At 56.7% G+C, this 17,914-nt stretch overlaps 1 protein-coding gene across 1 annotated transcript in view; it reads right to left on the bottom strand.

Annotated features, from left to right (window-relative positions):
* Positions 1–833: 833 nt before the first annotated feature.
* Positions 834–17,914, bottom strand: part of EMX2 (empty spiracles homeobox 2) — a 39,325-nt gene continuing 22,244 nt past the window's right edge. Inside the window, exons 2-3 of the mRNA XM_073559901.1 lie at positions 12,733–12,917; positions 834–1,326 (exon numbers count right to left, since the gene is read on the bottom strand). Coding sequence (XP_073416002.1) covers positions 1,159–1,326; positions 12,733–12,917 — 353 coding nt within the window. The 3' untranslated portion in view covers positions 834–1,158. The remainder of the gene's footprint in view (positions 1,327–12,732; positions 12,918–17,914) is intronic.

Raw genomic sequence — 17,914 nt, 5'->3', positions numbered from 1 at the left:
GGCCGCACATCGGGGCAGACAGAGATCGGCCGCACATCGGGGCAGACAGAGATCGGCCGCACATCGGGGCAGACAGAGATCGGCCGCACATCGGGGCAGACAGTGATCGTCCGCACATCGGGGCCGACAGAGATCGGCCGCACATCGGGGCAGACAGTGATCGGCCGCACATCGGGGCAGACAGTGATCGGCCGCACATCGGGGCAGACAGAGATCGTCCGCACATCGGGGCAGACAGTGATCGGCCGCACATCGGGGCAGACAGAGATCGTCCGCACATCGGGGCAGACAGTGATCGTCCGCACATCGGGGCAGACAGAGATCGGCCGCACATCGGGGCAGACAGAGATCGGCCGCACATCGGGGCAGACAGAGATCGGCCGCACATCGGGGCAGACAGAGATCGGCCGCACATCGGGGCAGACAGAGATCGTCCGCACATCGGGGCAGACAGAGATCGGCCGCACATCGGGGCAGACAGTGATCGTCCGCACATCGGGGCAGACAGAGATCGGCCGCACATCGGGGCAGACAGTGATCGGCCGCACATCGGGGCAGACAGTGATCGTCCGCACATCGGGGCAGACAGAGATCGGCCGCACATCGGGGCAGACAGAGATCGGCCGCACATCGGGGCAGACAGAGATCGGCCGCACATCGGGGCAGACAGAGATCGGCCGCACATCGGGGCAGACAGTGATCGGCCGCACATCGGGGTAGACAGAGATCGGCCGCACATCGGGGCAGACAGAGATCGGCCGCACATCGGGGCAGACAGAGATCGACCGCACATCGGGGCAGACAGAGATCGGCCGCACATCGGGGCAGACAGCTGGATATGAGATCTCTTTATTGACATCGTTCTTCTCGGAGTATAAATCCTACGAGTCACCACAACACACAGCCGTCTGTACAATGCGCTGGTCGCTGCCAGTCGCTGCGTCTCTCTGCGTCTCTCCGGCGGTTCTGGGCGCAATGTCCGGGGAGGATCCGCGTCCACCACAATCTCCACAAGGGGGCTCCTCCCGGATCGTGTCCCGGGGCCCCAGATAATCCCGGGGGGCCACAGATAATCCCGGGGGGCCACAGATAATCCCGGGGGGCCACAGATAATCCCGGGCCCGCGGTCTGGACAGTAAAGTGCTGCCTGCGGCCGCGTTAATCGTCCGATGTGACGTCGATCTCCTCGGGGCTGGCCTGCTTGGTGGCGATCCTCCAGCGGTTGATGTGATGGGTGCCCTTCTTCTTCTGGGACGAGTCCGATCCTTCTTCCTCCAACTTTTGCCTTTTAAACTTCGTTCTCCGATTCTGGAACCAAACTTTCACCTGAGAAACAAAAGGCGCAAAAATCATCTCACCAATCACAAGAATGCGCTCCAAATACCGCAGCGACTGAACGCGACATCAATCCGTGCGACCGTAACACCTGCGAGCGAATCCACACCGCGACATTCCCGCATCACCCCCGCGCACACACCGCGGCATTCCCGCATCACCCCCGCGCACACACCATGGCATTCCCGCATCACCCCCGCGCACGCACCGTGACATTCCATCACCACCCCCGCGCTCGCACACACCGCGACATTCCCTCATCACCCCCGCGCACACACCGCAACATTCCCTCATCACCCCCGCGCACACACCGCGACATTCCATCACCCCCGCGCACACACCGCGACATTCCCGCATCACCCCCGCGCACACACCGCGACATTCCCTCATCACACCCGCGCACACACCGCGACATTCCCTCATCACCCCCGTGCAAATACTTCAACATTCCCGCATCACCCCCGCGCACACACCGTGACATTCCCGCATCACCCCCGCGCACACACCGCGACATTCCCGCATCACCCCCGTGCACACACCATGGCATTCCAGCATCACCCCCGCGCACGCACCGCGACATTCCATCACCACCCCCGCGCTCGCACACACCGCGACATTCCCTCATCACCCCCGCGCACACACCGTGACATTCCCTCATCACCCCCGCGCACACACCGCGACATTCCATCACCCCCGCGCACACACTGCGACATTCCCGCATCACCCCCGCGCACACACCGCGACATTCCCTCATCACACCCGTGCACACACCGCGACATTCCCTCATCACCCCCGTGCAAATACTTCAACATTCCCGCATCACCCCCGCGCACACACCGTGACATTCCCGCATCACCCCCGCGCACACACCGCGACATTCCCGCATCACCCCCGCGCACACACCGCAACATTCCCGCATCACCCCCGCGCACACACCGCAACATTCCCGCATCACCCCCGTGCACAAACAGCGGCATTCCCGCATCACCCCCGCGCACACACCGCAACATTCCCGCATCACCCCCGCGCACACACCGCAACATTCCCGCATCACCCCCGCGCACACACCGCAACATTCCTGCATCACCCCCGCGCACAAACCGCGGCATTCCCGCATCACCCCGGGCACGCACCGCGACATTCCCGCATCACCCCCGCGCACATACCGCGACATTCCCGCATCACCCCGGCGCACAAACCGTGACATTCCCGCATCACCCTCGCGCACATACCGCGGTATTCCCGCATCACCCCCGCGCACAAACCGTGGCATTCCCGCAACAACCCCGCGTACACACCGCTGCATTCCCACATCACCCTAGCGCACACACCGCGGCATTCCCGCATCACCCCCGCGCACGCACAGTGACATTCCCGCATCACCCCCGCGTACGTACAGTGACATTCCCACATCACCCTTGCTCATGCACCGCGACATTCCCACATCACCCCCGTGCAAATACTGCCACATTCCCGCATCACCCCCGCGCACACACCGCAACATTCCCGCATCACCCCCACGCACACACCGCGACATTCCAGCATCATCCCCGTGCACAAACCGCGACATTCCCGCATCACCCCCGCGCACACACCGCGACATTCCCGCATCACCCCCACGCACATACCGTGACATTCCAGCATCATCCCCGTGCACAAACCGCGACATTCCCGCATCACCCTCGCGCACACACCGCGACATTCCCTCATCACCCCCGCGCACAAACCGTGACATTCCCGCATCACCCCCGCGCACACACCGTGGCATTCCCGCATCACCCCCGCGCACGCACCGCGACATTCCCTCATCACCCCCGCGCACACACCATGACATTCCCTCATCACCCCCGTGCAAATACTTCAACATTCCCGCATCACCCCCGCGCACACACCGCAACATTCCCGCATCACCCCCGCGCACACACCGCAACATTCCCGCATCACCCCCGCGCACAAACCGTGACATTCCCGCATCACCCAGGTCACGCACCGCGACATTCCCGCATCACCCCCGCGCACATACCGCGACATTCCCGCATCACCCCCGCGCACAAACCGTGACATTCCCGCATCACCCCCGCGCACAAACCGTGACATTCCCGCATCACCCTCGCGCACATACCGCGGTATTCCCGCATCACCCCCGCGCACAAACCGTGGCATTCCCGCAACAACCCCGCGTACACACCGCTGCATTCCCGCATCACCCTAGCGCACACACCGCGGCATTCCCGCACCACATCACCCCCGTGCAAATACTGCCACATTCCCGCATCACCCCCGCGCACACACCGCAACATTCCCGCATCACCCCCACGCACACACCGCGACATTCCCGCATCACCCCCGCGCACACACCGCGACATTCCCGCATCACCCCCGCGCACGTACAGTGACATTCCCGCATCACCCTCGCTCACGCACCGCGACATTCCCACATCACCCCCGTGCAAATACTGCATCATTCCCGCATCACCCCCGCGCACACACCGCGACATTCTCGCATCACCCCCGCGCACGTACAGTGACATTCCCGCATCACCCTCGTTCACGCACCGCGACATTCCCACATCACCCCCGTGCAAATACTGCTACATTCCCGCATCACCCCCGTGCAAATACTGCTACATTCCCGCATCACCCCCGTGCGCACACCGCGGCTTCACCCCCGGGCACGCACCGCGACATTCCCGCATCACCCCCGCGCACACACCGCGGCATTCCCGCATCGCCCCAGCGCACGCAACGCGACATTCCCGCTTCACCCCCGGGCACGCACCACGACATTCCCGCATCACCCCGCACACATACCGCGGCATTCCCGCATCACCCCCACCCACGCACCGCGACATTCCCGCATCACCTCCGCGCACACACCGCGACATTCCCGCATCACCCCTGCGCACACACCGCGACATTCCCGCATCACTCCCGCGCACACACCGCGACATTCCCGCATCACCCTCGCTCACGCACCGCGGCATTCCCGCATCACTCCTGCGCACATACCGCGACATTCCCGCATCACCCCCGCGCACGCACCGCGACATTCCCGCATCACACCCGCGCACGCACCGCTACATTCCCGTATCACCCTCACTCACGCACCGCGGCATTCCCGCATCACCCCCGCGCACACACCACGGCATTCCCACATCACCCTAGCGCACACCGCGACATTCCCGCATCACTCCCGCGCACACACCGCGACATTCCCGCATCACCCCCGCGCACGCACCGCGACATTCCCGCATCACTCCCGCACACACACCCGCATCACCCCCGCTCACGCACCGCGGCATTCCCGCATCACCCCCGCGCACATACCGCGACATTCCCACATCTCCCCCGTGCATGCACCGCGGCATTCCCGCATCACCCCCGCGCACATACCGCGACATTCCCACATCACCCCCGTGCATGCACCGCGACATTCCCGCATCACCCTAGCTCACGCACCGCGACATTCCCGCATCACCCCCGCGCACGCACCGCGACATTCCCGCATCACCCTCACTCACGCACCGCGACATTCCCGCATCACCCCCGTGCAAATACTTCAACATTCCCACATCACCCCCGTGCACACACCGCGACATTCCCGCATCACCCCCGCGCACACACCGCAACATTCCCGCATCACCCCCGCGCACACACCGCAACATTCCCGCATCACCCTGCCCACGTACCGCGACATTCCCGCATCACCCTCGCTCACGCACCGCGACATTCCCGCATCACCCCCGTGCAAATACTGCAACATTCCCGCATCACCCCTGCGCACACACCGCGACATTCCCGCATCACCCCCGCGACATTCCCGCATCACCCCCGCGCACACACCGCAACATTCCCGCATCACCCCAGCGCACACACCGCGACATTCCCGCATCACCCTCGCTCACGCACCGCGACATTGCCGCATCACCCCCTCCCACGTACCAATACATTCCCGCTTCACCCTCGCTCACGCACCGCGACATTCCCGCATCACCCCCTCCCATGTACCGCGACATTCCCACATCACCACCGGGCACGCACCGCGACATTCCCGCATCACCCCCGCGCACACACCGCGACATTCCCGCATCACCTCCGGGCACACACCGCGACATTCCCGCATCACCTCCGGGCACGCACTGCGACATTCCCACATCACCCGGACCGCTGACAACCGACCGCCAGACCGCTGACAACCAACCGCCGACAACTGACCGCCGACAGCTGACAACTGACCGCCGGACCACCGACAACCGACCTCCGGACCACTGACAATCAACCACTAGTGACTTCACAAGCAGCGAGGACTCCTGACAGCTGTGAGCCTGAGAACCAATCGCTCAGAACAGCCGCCGACAATAATAAGTGGAGGTCAGGGTCGGCGGAGGTCGGGGTCGGCGGGGGTCGGGGTCGGCGTAGGTCTCGTCGCTCCGCGATTTATGCGGTTTCCTCGGTTTATAGAATATTAAAAAATCTGAGAGAAGAAAAATCCACAAATAAAAATCCAAAATATCAAAGAATCAACAAGAAAGAGAAAAAAAGAGAAAGAGGAAATCTCCGGAAAAAAAATGGAAAAGATCCGCAGCGTGTGACGAGGAGGAGGCGACAAGATCACAGCCCGAGAGTAAGTGTGTGCGGGGGACGGGGATACTCAGCCGACCACCGACATTACAGACCGTCCTCACTGGTCGTGTGATCAGCTCTGTACACATTGTATCATCAGTGACTGGCTGTATATTATAGACACAGATCGGAGCGGCCGCTCCCTGTAGATCATTTATACCCCCCCTCTATATCAGTCTGTGATTGTTACCTTACTGTGATATTTGTATGTAACCCCTTCTCATGTGCAGCACCGTGGAATCAATGGGGCTATAGAAATAATAATAATAATAATAATAATAATAGTAATAATAATAATGATAGTCATCGCTTCCTGCATATAATCATTTATTCCCAGTCATCGCTTCCCGCAGGAATCTCTGTTCTCTGATCTCCTTCCCCCTAATCTCAGGGTCTCCGGGATCTCCTGTCCCCGCTTTCCTTCCTCCCTTCTCACTAGATCTCCTTTGTCGGGATCTTATAACTTTTGGGCTGTGGATCCAGTCTCTTCTTCCCCAGACACAAAATATCCGCGAGGATTCCGGACCGCACCACTGCCCTCATCATCCTCACTACTGCCCTCATCATCTTCACTACTGCCTGCACCACTGTCCTCATCATCCTCACTACTGCCCGGACCACTGCCCTCATCATCCTCACTACTGCCTGCACCACTGCCCTCATCATCCTCACTACTGCCTGCACCACTGCCCTCATCATCCTCACTACTGCCCGCACCACTGCCCTCATCATCCTCACTACTGCCCTCATCATCTTCACTACTGCCTGCACCACTGTCCTCTTCATCCTCACTACTGCCCGGACCACTGCCCTCATCATCCTCACTACTGCCCGGACCACTGCCCTCATCATCCTCACTACTGCCCTCATCATCCTCACTACTGCCTGCACCACTGCCCTCATCATCCTCACTACTGCCGGACCACTGCCCTCATCATCCTCACCACTGCCCTCATCCTCCTCACTACTGCCCTCATCATCCTCACTACTGCCTGCACCACTGCCCTCATCATCCTCACTACTGCCCTCATCATCCTCACCACTGCCCGGATCACTGCCCTCATCATCCTCACTACTGCCTGGACCACTGCCCTCATCATCCTCACTACTGCCCGGACCACTGCCCTCATCATCCTCACTACTGCCCTCATCATTCTCACTACTGCCTGCACCACTGCCCTCATCATCCTCACTACTGCTCGGCACACTGCCCTCTCATCCTCACTACTGCCTGCACCACTGCCCTCATCATCCTCACTACTGCCTGCACCACTGCCCTCATCATCCTCACTACTGCCCTCATCATCCTCACTACTGCCCAGACCACTGTCCTCATCATCCTCAATACTGCCCTCATCATCCTCACCACTGCCCGGACCACTGTCCTCATCATCCTCTCTACTGCCCTTATCTTCACTACTGCCTGGACCACTGCCCTCATCATCCTCACTACTGCCTGCACCACTGTCCTCATCATCCTCACCACTGCCCAGACCACTGCCCTCATCATCCTCACTACTGCCCTCATCATCCTCACTACTGCCCAGACCACTGTCCTCATCATCCTCAATACTGCCCTCATCATCCTCACCACTGCCCGGACCACTGTCCTCATCATCCTCTCTACTGCCCTTATCATCTTCACTACTGCCCGGACCACTGCCCTCATCATCCTCACTACTGCCTGCACCACTGCCCTCATCATCCTCACCACTGCCCGGACCACTGCCCTCATCATCCTCACTACTGCCCAGACCACTGTCCTCATCATCCTCAATACTGCCCTCATCATCCTCACCATCCTCTCTACTGCCCTTATCTTCACTAATGCCCGGACCACTGCCCTCATCATCCTCACTACTGCCCGGACCACTGCCCTCATCATCCTCACTACTGCCCTCATCATCCTCACTACTGCCTGCACCACTGCCCTCATCATCCTCACTACTGCCCGCACCACTGTCCTCATCATCCTCTCTACTGCCCTTATCTTCACTACTGCCCGGACCACTGCCCTCATCATCCTCACTACTGCCCGGACCACTGCCCTCATCATCCTCACTACTGCCTGCACCACTGCCCTCATCATCCTCACTACAGCCCGGACCACTGCCCTCATCATTATTATTATTATTTATTGTTATAGCGCCATTTATTCCATGGCGCTTTACATGTAGGGAGGGGTATACATAAAAACAAGTACAATAATGTTAAAATACAAGTCATAACTGGTCCAGGAGGAGAGAGGACCCTGCCCACGAAGGCTCACAATCTACAAGGGATGGGTGAAAATAAAGTAGGCGAGGGTAGAGCTGGTCATGCAGCGGTTTGGTCGATCGGTGGCTACTGCAAGTTATAGGCTTGTCGGAAGAGGTGGGTCTTCAGGCTCTTTTTGAAGGTTTCGATGGTAGGTGAGAGTCTGATATGTTGTGGTAGAGAGTTCCAGAGTAGGGGTGATGCACAAGAGAAATCTTGTATGCGATTGTGGGAAGAGGAGATAAGAGGGGAGTAGAGAAGGAGATCTTGTGCCTCACTACTGCCCGGACCACTGCCCTCATCATCCTAACTACTGCCTGCACCACTGCCCTCATCATCCTCACTACTGCCCGGACCACTGCCCTCATCATCCTCACTACTGCCCGGACCACTGCCCTCATCCTCCTCACTACTGCCCTCATCATCCTCACTACTGCCCGGACCACTGCCCTCATCCTCCTCACTACTGCCCACATCATCCTCACTACTGCCTGCACCACTGCCCTCATCATCCTCACTACTGCCCGGACCACTGCCCTCATCATCCTCACTACTGCCCTCATCATCCTCACTACTGTCTGCACCACTGCCCTCATCATCCTCACTACTGCCTGCTCCACTGTCCTCATCATCCTCACTACTGCCCGGACCACTGTCCTCATCATCCTCACTACTGCCCTCATCATCCTCACCACTGCCCGGACCACTGCTCTCATCATCCTCACTACTGCCCGGACCACTGTCCTCACCATCCTCACTACTGCCCGGACCACTGTCCTCACCATCCTCACTACTGCCCTCATCATCCTCACCACTGCCCGGACCACTGCCCTCATCATCCTCACTACTGCCCGGACCACTGTCCTCATCATCCTCACTACTGCCCTCATCATCCTCACCACTGCCCGGACCACTGCCCTCATCATCCTCACTACTGCCCGGACCACTGTCCTCACCATCCTCACTACTGCCCGGACCACTGTCCTCACCATCCTCACTACTGCCCTCATCATCCTCACCACTGCCCGGACCACTGCCCTCATCATCCTCACTACTGCCTGGACCACTGTCCTCATCATCCTCACTACTGCCCTCATCATCCTCACTACTGCCTGCACCACTGCCCTCATCATCCTCACTACTGCCCGGACCACTGCCCTCATCATCCTCACTACTGCCCGCACCACTGCCCTCATCATCCTCACTACTGCCCGCACCACTGCCCTCATCATCCTCACTACTGCCTGCACCACTGCCCTCATCATCCTCACTACTGCCTGCACCACTGCCCTCATCATCCTCACTACTGCCCGGACCACTGCCCTCATCATCCTCACTACTGCCTGCACCACTGCCCTCATCATCCTCACTACTGCCTGCACCACTGCCCTCATCATCCTCACTACTGCCTGCACCACTGCCCTCATCATCCTCACTACTGCCTGCACCACTGCCCTCATCATCCTCACTACTGCCCTCATCATCCTCACTACTGCCCTCATCATCCTCACTACTGCCCTCATCATCCTCACTACTGCCTGCACCACTGCCCTCATCATCCTCACTACTGCCTGCACCACTGCCCTCATCATCCTCACTACTGCCCGGACCACTGCCCTCATCATTCTCACTACTGCCTGCACCACTGCCCTCATCATCCTAACTACTGCCTGCACCACTGCCCTCATCATCCTCAATACTGCCCGGACCACTGTCCTCATCATCCTCACTACTGCCCTCATCACCCTCACTACTGCCCTCATCATCCTCACTACTGCCAGGGCCTCCCCTTGGCTTATGCATGTGACAGCAGCCCCTCTCTCCCGCAGAGTTACAGTCCATCAGATTAGTGACAAGTGTGAATTCTCCCTCATCACCTGCGGCTCCTAATAAGGATCCTGCAATTATCACAAGCACCGATCACACAAACTTTCCTCTCAGCCTCCAAATATCACCCCCCCCCCCCGGTCTCTTATACTCACTGCACCTCCCATACACCCCCAATACTCACTGCACCTCCCGTACACCCCCCAATACTCACTGCACCTCCTGTACACCCCCATTACTCACTGCACCTCCCGTATACCCCCAATACTCACTGCACCTCCTGTACACCCCCCATTACTCACTGCACCTCCTGTACACCCCCCATTACTCACTGCACCTCCTGTACATCCCCCAATACTCACTGCACCTCCCGTATACCCCCAATACTCACTGCACCTCCTGTACACCCCCCATTACTCACTGCACCTCCTGTACACCCCCCATTACTCACTGCACCTCCTGTACATCCCCCATTACTCACTGCACCTCCCGTATACCCCCAATACTCACTGCACCTCCTGTACACCCCCCATTACTCACTGCACCTCCTGTACACCCCCCATTACTCACTGCACCTCCTGTACACCCCCATTACTCACTGCACCTCCCGTATACCCCCAATACTCACTGCACCTCCTATACACCCCCCATTACTCACTGCACCTCCTGTACACCCCCCATTACTCACTGCACCTCCTGTACATCCCCCAATACTCACTGCACCTCCTGTACACCCCCCATTACTCACTGCACCTCCCACATACCCCCCAATACTCACTGCACCTCCTGTACACCCCCCATTACTCACTGCTCCTCCCATATACCCCCAATACTTACTGCCCAGCTCTGGTCCCCGCACTCCACTCGTCGTCCTCCTCCTCCTCCCGCCCCGCACTCAGCTCGTCCTCCTCCTCCCGCCCCGCACACTGCGGTAATGAACGAGCCCGACCTGAAAGTGAACTCATTACAGCAATTAGCCGCTTTCACAACGAAGATCAGAGTCAGCTCCGGGCGGGCAATCACTGCGCCGAGCTCAGCGCCGGCCACAAAGGGATCATCACTGAGCTCCTGCGGTGCCCACAGGGGAAGATGGGCCCGAGCGTGGACCTCTGTAGAGATCTACCCAGGACTAGAGGGGCAGAGGCCGGCCAGTGTGCCCGGGGCTGGAGGGGCAGAGGCCGGCCAGTGTGCCCGGGGCTAGAGGGGCAGAGGCCGGCCAGTGTGCCCGGGGCTAGAGGGGCAGAGGCCGGCCAGTGTGCCCGGGGCTAGAGGGGCAGAGGCCGGCCAGTGTGCCCGGGGCTAAAGGGGCAGAGGCCGGCCAGTGTGCCCGGGGCTAGAGAGGCAGAGGCCGGCCAGTGTGCCCGGGGCTAGAGAGGCAGAGGCCGGCCAGTGTGCCCGGGGCTGGAGGGGCAGAGGCCGGCCAGTGTGCCCGGGGCTGGAGGGGCAGAGGCCGGCCAGTGTGCCCGGGGCTGGAGGGGCAGAGGCCGGCCAGTGTGCCCGGGGCTGGAGGGGCAGAGGCCGGCCAGTGCGCCCGGGGCTAAAGGGGCAGAGGCCGGCCAGTGCGCCCGGGGCTAGAGAGGCAGAGGCCGGCCAGTGCGCCCGGGGCTGGAGGGGCAGAGGCCGGCCAGTGCGCCCGGGGCTGGAGGGGCAGAGGCCGGCCAGTGCGCCCGGGGCTGGAGGGGCAGAGGCCGGCCAGTGCGCCCGGGGCTGGAGGGGCAGAGGCCGGCCAGTGCGCCCGGGGCTGGAGGGGCAGAGGCCGGCCAGTGCGCCCGGGGCTAGAGGGGCAGAGGCCGGCCAGTGCGCCCGGGGCTAGAGGGGCAGAGGCCGGCCAGTGCGCCCGGGGCTAGAGGGGCAGAGGCCGGCCAGTGCGCCCGGGGCTAGAGGGGCAGAGGCCGGCCAGTGCGCCCGGGGCTAGAGGGGCAGAGGCCGGCCAGTGCGCCCGGGGCTAGAGGGGCAGAGGCCGGCCAGTGCGCCCGGGGCTAGAGGGGCAGAGGCCGGCCAGTGCGCCCGGGGCTAGAGAGGCAGAGGCCGGCCAGTGTGCAGATGCCGGCCAGTGTGCCCGGGGCTGGAGGGGCAGAGGCCGGCCAGTGTGTTGGGGGGCTAGAGGGGCAGATGCCGGCCAGTGTGCCCGGGGCTGGAGGGGCAGAGGCCGGTCAGTGTGCCCAGGGCTGGAGGGGCAGAGGCTGGTCGGTGTGCCCAGGGCTGGAGGGGCAGAGGCCGGCCGGTGTGCCCGGGGCTGGAGGGGCAGAGGCCGGCCAGTGTGTTGGGGGGCTAGAGGGGCAGAGGCCGGCCAGTGTGCCCGGGGCTGGAGGGGCAGAGGCCGGCCAGTGTGTTGGGGGGCTAGAGGGGCAGAGGCCGGCCAGTGTGCCCGGGGCTGAAGGGGCAGAGGCCGGTCAGTGTGCCCGGGGCTGGAGAGGCAGAGGTCGGTCGGTGTGCCCGGGGCTGGAGGGGCAGAGGCCGGCCAGTGTGCCCGGGGCTGGAGGGGCAGAGGCCGGCCAGTGTGCCCGGGGCTGGAGGGGCAGAGGCCGGCCAGTGTGTTGGGGGGGCTAGAGGGGCAGAGGCCGGTCAGTGTGCCCGGGGCTGGAGGGGCAGAGGCCGGTCGGTGTGCCCGGGGCTGGAGGGGCAGAGGCCGGCCGGTGTGCCCGGGGCTGGAGGGGCAGAGGCCGGCAGTGCCCAGGCGGAGGGTCGTACCTGGGTCTCGGTCAGGCTCAGGCTGTGCGCCAGCTGCTTCCTCTCTGCGCCCACTACATAGTGGTTCTTCTCGAAGGCGTGCTCCAGCCGCAGCAGCTGGGACGGGGAGAAGGCGGTCCGGATCCGCTTCGGTTTCCGCGCCAGAGCGTTGTGCAGTAAGAAGCTCTCGGCGCTGCTGTCATTACCTGTGGAGAGAGCAGGGAGCGAAGTGAGCAGCGCAAAGTGCACCGAGACCCCCAACCAGCGACCCCCGCAGCACAGGGCGCACAGTACAGCGAGGGCGGCATCTGCCGCAGGGTGTGCACGACGCTGTATACACAGCACAGACTGCAGCTACATATGGCGCTATATACGGACAGGTGTCATCACTGACAGTCACGCTACAGACACGATACACCCGGGACATATATATGTTCTACAGAAAGGACACAGACACCACACAGGCTCCAATACACACTGCCAGATACTCCTGCTTCACCTGCGACATGTAAACCGCACCATGTATACAGGCAAGAGGGACAGAAATAAGAGGGATGATATGCACAGGAAGATGGAAACAATGATGTCCCTGATGTGCAGGAGGTGCAGAGGATAGAAGGGAGCACATAGGAGCCAGAATACTCAAGAGCCCCGGAACACTCCCTATATATACTGTATAAATATTTCACTATGTGCACAGGGTAAAAGAAGGGAACAAGAAATTCAGAAATCTCTTCCTGCAGTCTCTCTGTAGATTAGAGTCTCTTCCTGCAGTCTCTCTGTAGATTATAGTCTCTTCCTGCAGTCTCTCTGTAGATTACAGTCCCTTCCTGCAGTCTCTCTGTAGATTACAGTCTCTTCCTGCAGTCTCTCTGTAGATTACAGTCTCTTCCTGCAGTCTTTCTGTAGATTATAGTCTCTTCCTGCAGTCTCTCTGTAGATTATAGTCTCTTCCTGAAGTCTCTCTGTAGATTGTAATCTCTTCCTGAAGTCTCTCTGTAGATTATAGTCTCTTCCTGCAGTCTCTCTGTAGATTATAGTCTCTTCCTGCAGTCTCTCTGTAGATTATAGTCTCTTCCTGCAGTCTCTCTGTAGATTGCAGTCTCTTCCTGCAGTCTCTCTGTAGATTGCAGTCTCTACCTGCAGTCTCTCTGTAGACTATAGTCCTTCCTACAGTCTCTCTGTAGATTAGTCTCTTCCAGCAGTCTCTCTGCAGATTACAGTCTCTTCCTGCAGTCTCTCTGCAGATTAGTCTCTTCCTGCAGTCTCTCTGTAGATTATAGTCTCTTCCAGCAGTCTCTCTGTAGATTAGTCTCTTCCTGCAGTCTCTCTGCAGATTACAGTCTCTTCCTGCAGTCTCTCTGTAGATTATAGTCTCTTCCTGCAATCTATCTGTAGATTATAGTCTCTTCCTGCAGTCTCTCTGTAGATTATAGTCTCTTCCTGCAGTCTCTCTGTAGATTATAGTCTCTTCCTGCAGTCTCTCTGTAGATTATAGTCTCTTTCTGCAGTCTCTCTGTAGATTAGTCTCTTCCTGCAGTCTCTCTGTAGATTATAGTCTCTTCCTGCAGTCTCTCTGTAGATTAGTCTCTTCCTGCAGTCTCTCTGTAGATTATAGTCTCTTCCTGCAGTCTCTCTGTAGATTAGTCTCTTACTGCAGTCTGTCTGTAGATTAGTCTCTTCCTGCAGTCTGTCTGTAGATTAGTCTCTTCCTGCAGTCTTTCTGTAGATTATAGTCCCTTCCTGCAGTCTGTCTGCAGATTAGTCTCTTCCTGCAGTCTCTCTGTAGATTATAGTCTCTTCCAGCAGTCTCTCTGTAGATTAGTCTCTTCCTGCAGTCTCTCTGCAGATTACAGTCTCTTCCTGCAGTCTCTCTGTAGATTATAGTCTCTTCCTGCAGTCTCTCTGTAGATTATAGTCTCTTCCTGCAGTCTCTCTGTAGATTATAGTCTCTTCCTGCAGTGTCTCTGTAGATTATAGTCTCTTCCTGCAGTCTCTCTGTAGATTAGTCTCTTCCTGCAGTCTCTCTGTAGATTATAGTCTCTTCCTGCAGTCTCTCTGTAGATTAGTCTCTTCCTGCAGTCTGTCTGTAGATTATAGTCTCTTCCTGCAGTCTCTCTGTAGATTAGTCTCTTCCTGCAGTCTCTCTGTAGATTATAGTCTCTTCCTGCAGTCTCTCTGTAGATTATAGTCTCTTCCTGAAGTCTCTCTGTAGATTATAGTCTCTTCCAGCAGTCTCTCTGTAGATTAGTCTCTTCCTGCAGTCTCTCTGCAGATTACAGTCTCTTCCTGCAGTCTCTCTGTAGATTATAGTCTCTTCCTGCAGTCTCTCTGTAGATTATAGTCTCTTCCTGCAGTCTCTCTGTAGATTATAGTCTCTTCCTGCAGTGTCTCTGTAGATTATAGTCTCTTCCTGCAGTCTCTCTGTAGATTATAGTCTCTTCCTGCAGTCTCTCTGTAGATTAGTCTCTTCCTGCAGTCTGTCTGTAGATTATAGTCTCTTCCTGCAGTCTCTCTGTAGATTATAGTCTCTTCCTGCAGTCTCTCTGTAGATTATAGTCTCTTCCTGCAGTCTCTCTGTAGATTATAGTCTCTTCCTGCAGTCTCTCTGTAGATTATAGTCTCTTCCTGAAGTCTCTCTGTAGATTATAGTCTCTTCCTGCAGTCTCTCTGTAGATTGTAGTCTCTTCCTGAAGTCTCTCTGTAGATTGTAATCTCTTCCTGCAGTCTCTCTGTAGATTATAGTCTCTTCCTGCAGTCTCTCTGTAGATTATAGTCTCTTCCTGCAGTCTCTTCCTGCAGTCTCTCTGTAGATTATAGTCTCTTCCTGCAGTCTCTCTGTAGATTGCAGTCTCTTCCTGCAGTCTCTCTGTAGATTGCAGTCTCTACCTGCAGTCTCTCTGTAGACTATAGTCCTTCCTACAGTCTCTCTGTAGATTAGTCTCTTCCAGCAGTCTCTCTGCAGATTACAGTCTCTTCCTGCAGTCTCTCTGCAGATTAGTCTCTTCCTGCAGTCTCTCTGTAGATTATAGTCTCTTCCAGCAGTCTCTCTGTAGATTAGTCTCTTCCTGCAGTCTCTCTGCAGATTACAGTCTCTTCCTGCAGTCTCTCTGTAGATTATAGTCTCTTCCTGCAGTCTCTCTGTAGATTATAGTCTCTTCCTGCAGTCTCTTCCTGCAGTCTCTCTGTAGATTATAGTCTCTTCCTGCAGTCTCTCTGTAGATTGCAGTCTCTTCCTGCAGTCTCTCTGTAGATTGCAGTCTCTACCTGCAGTCTCTCTGTAGACTATAGTCCTTCCTACAGTCTCTCTGTAGATTAGTCTCTTCCAGCAGTCTCTCTGCAGATTACAGTCTCTTCCTGCAGTCTCTCTGCAGATTAGTCTCTTCCTGCAGTCTCTCTGTAGATTATAGTCTCTTCCTGCAGTCTCTCTGTAGATTATTCTCTTCCTGCAGTCTCTCTGTAGATTATAGTCTCTTCCTGCAGTCTCTCTGTAGATTATAGTCTCTTCCTGCAGTCTCTCTGTAGATTATAGTCTCTTCCTGCAGTCTCTTCCTGCAGTCTCTCTGTAGATTATAGTCTCTTCCTGCAGTCTCTCTGTAGATTATAGTCTCTTCCTGCAGTCTCTTCCTGCAGTCTCTCTGTAGATTATAGTCTCTTCCTGCAGTCTCTCTGTAGATTATAGTTTCTTCCTGCAGTCTCTCTGTAGATTATAGTCTCTTCCTGCAGTCTCTCTGTAGATTATAGTCTCTTCCTGCAGTCTCTCTGTAGATTATAGTCTCTTCCTGCAGTCTCTCTGTAGATTATAGTCTCTTCCTGCAGCATCTCTGTAGATTATAGTCTCTTCCTGCAGTCTCTCTGTAGATTATAGTCTCTTCCTGCAGTCTCTGTAGATTATAGTCTCTTCCTGCAGTCTCTGTAGATTATAGTCTCTTCCTGCAGTCTCTCTGTAGATTATAGTCTCTTCCTGCAGTCTCTCTGTAGATTATAGTCTCTTCCTGCAGTCTCTCTGTAGATTATAGTCTCTTCCTGCAGCATCTCTGTAGATTATAGTCTCTTCCTGCAGTCTCTCTGTAGATTATAGTCTCTTCCTGCAGTCTCTGTAGATTATAGTCTCTTCCTGCAGTCTCTGTAGATTATAGTCTCTTCCTGCAGTCTCTCTGTAGATTATAGTCTCTTCCTGCAGTCTCTCTGTAGATTATAGTCTCTTCCTGCAGTCTCTCTGTAGATTATAGTCTCTTCCTGCAGTTTCTCTGTAGATTATAGTCTCTGCCTGCAGTCTCTCTGTAGATTATAGTCTCTTCCTGCAGTCTCTCTGTAGATTATAGTCTCTTCCTGCAGCATCTCTGTAGATTATAGTCTCTTCCTGCAGTCTCTCTGTAGATTATAGTCTCTTCCTGCAGTCTCTGTAGATTATAGTCTCTTCCTGCAGTCTCTCTGTAGATTATAGTCTCTTCCTGCAGTCTCTCTGTATCTTGTTCTTCTCAGACAGAATTTCTGTATTTACATTTTATTAGTAAACAATTAAAGATACAAAATATAAAAGCGCAGAAGCCTCAGGAAACTGGAAAGGTGAGAAAAGTGTAGACCCTCTATGTACCGTGCGGCAGAAATAGCGCATACTTATCATAGTGTGCACGGTGTCATCTACAGGTATACCCACAGTGTACCCCAGTAGTCTCTCCTGGGGCATGCCGTGGGCACAGTGGTCTCTCCTGGGGCATGCCGTGGGCACAGTGGTCTCTCCTGGGGTACACTGTGGGTATACCTGTAGATGACACCGTGCACACTATGATAAGTATGCGCTATTTCTGCCGCACGGTACATAGAGGGTGTACACTTTTCTCACCTTTCCAGTTTCCTGAGGCTTCTGCGCTTTTATATTTTGTATCTTTAATTGTTTACTAATAAAATGTAAACACAGAAATTCTGTATGAGAAGAACAAGATACAGAGAGACTGCAGGAAGAGACTATAATCTACAGAGAGACTGCAGGAAGAGACTATAATCTACAGAGAGACTGCAGGAAGAGACTACAATCTACAGAAAGACTGCAGGAAGAGACTATAATCTACAGAGAGACTGCAGGAAGAGACTATAATCTACAGAGAGACTGCAGGAAGAGACTACAATCTACAGAAAGACTGCAGGAAGAGACTATAATCTACAGAGAGACTGCAGGAAGAGACTATAATCTACAGAGAGA

The sequence above is a fragment of the Dendrobates tinctorius genome, unplaced genomic scaffold, assembly GCF_039654945.1.
Source record: "Dendrobates tinctorius isolate UK_male_01 unplaced genomic scaffold, ASM3965494v1 ptg000279l, whole genome shotgun sequence".
In the NCBI taxonomy this organism is placed as follows: domain Eukaryota; kingdom Metazoa; phylum Chordata; class Amphibia; order Anura; family Dendrobatidae; genus Dendrobates; species Dendrobates tinctorius.
This window is presented reverse-complemented; position numbering and strand designations above follow the sequence as displayed.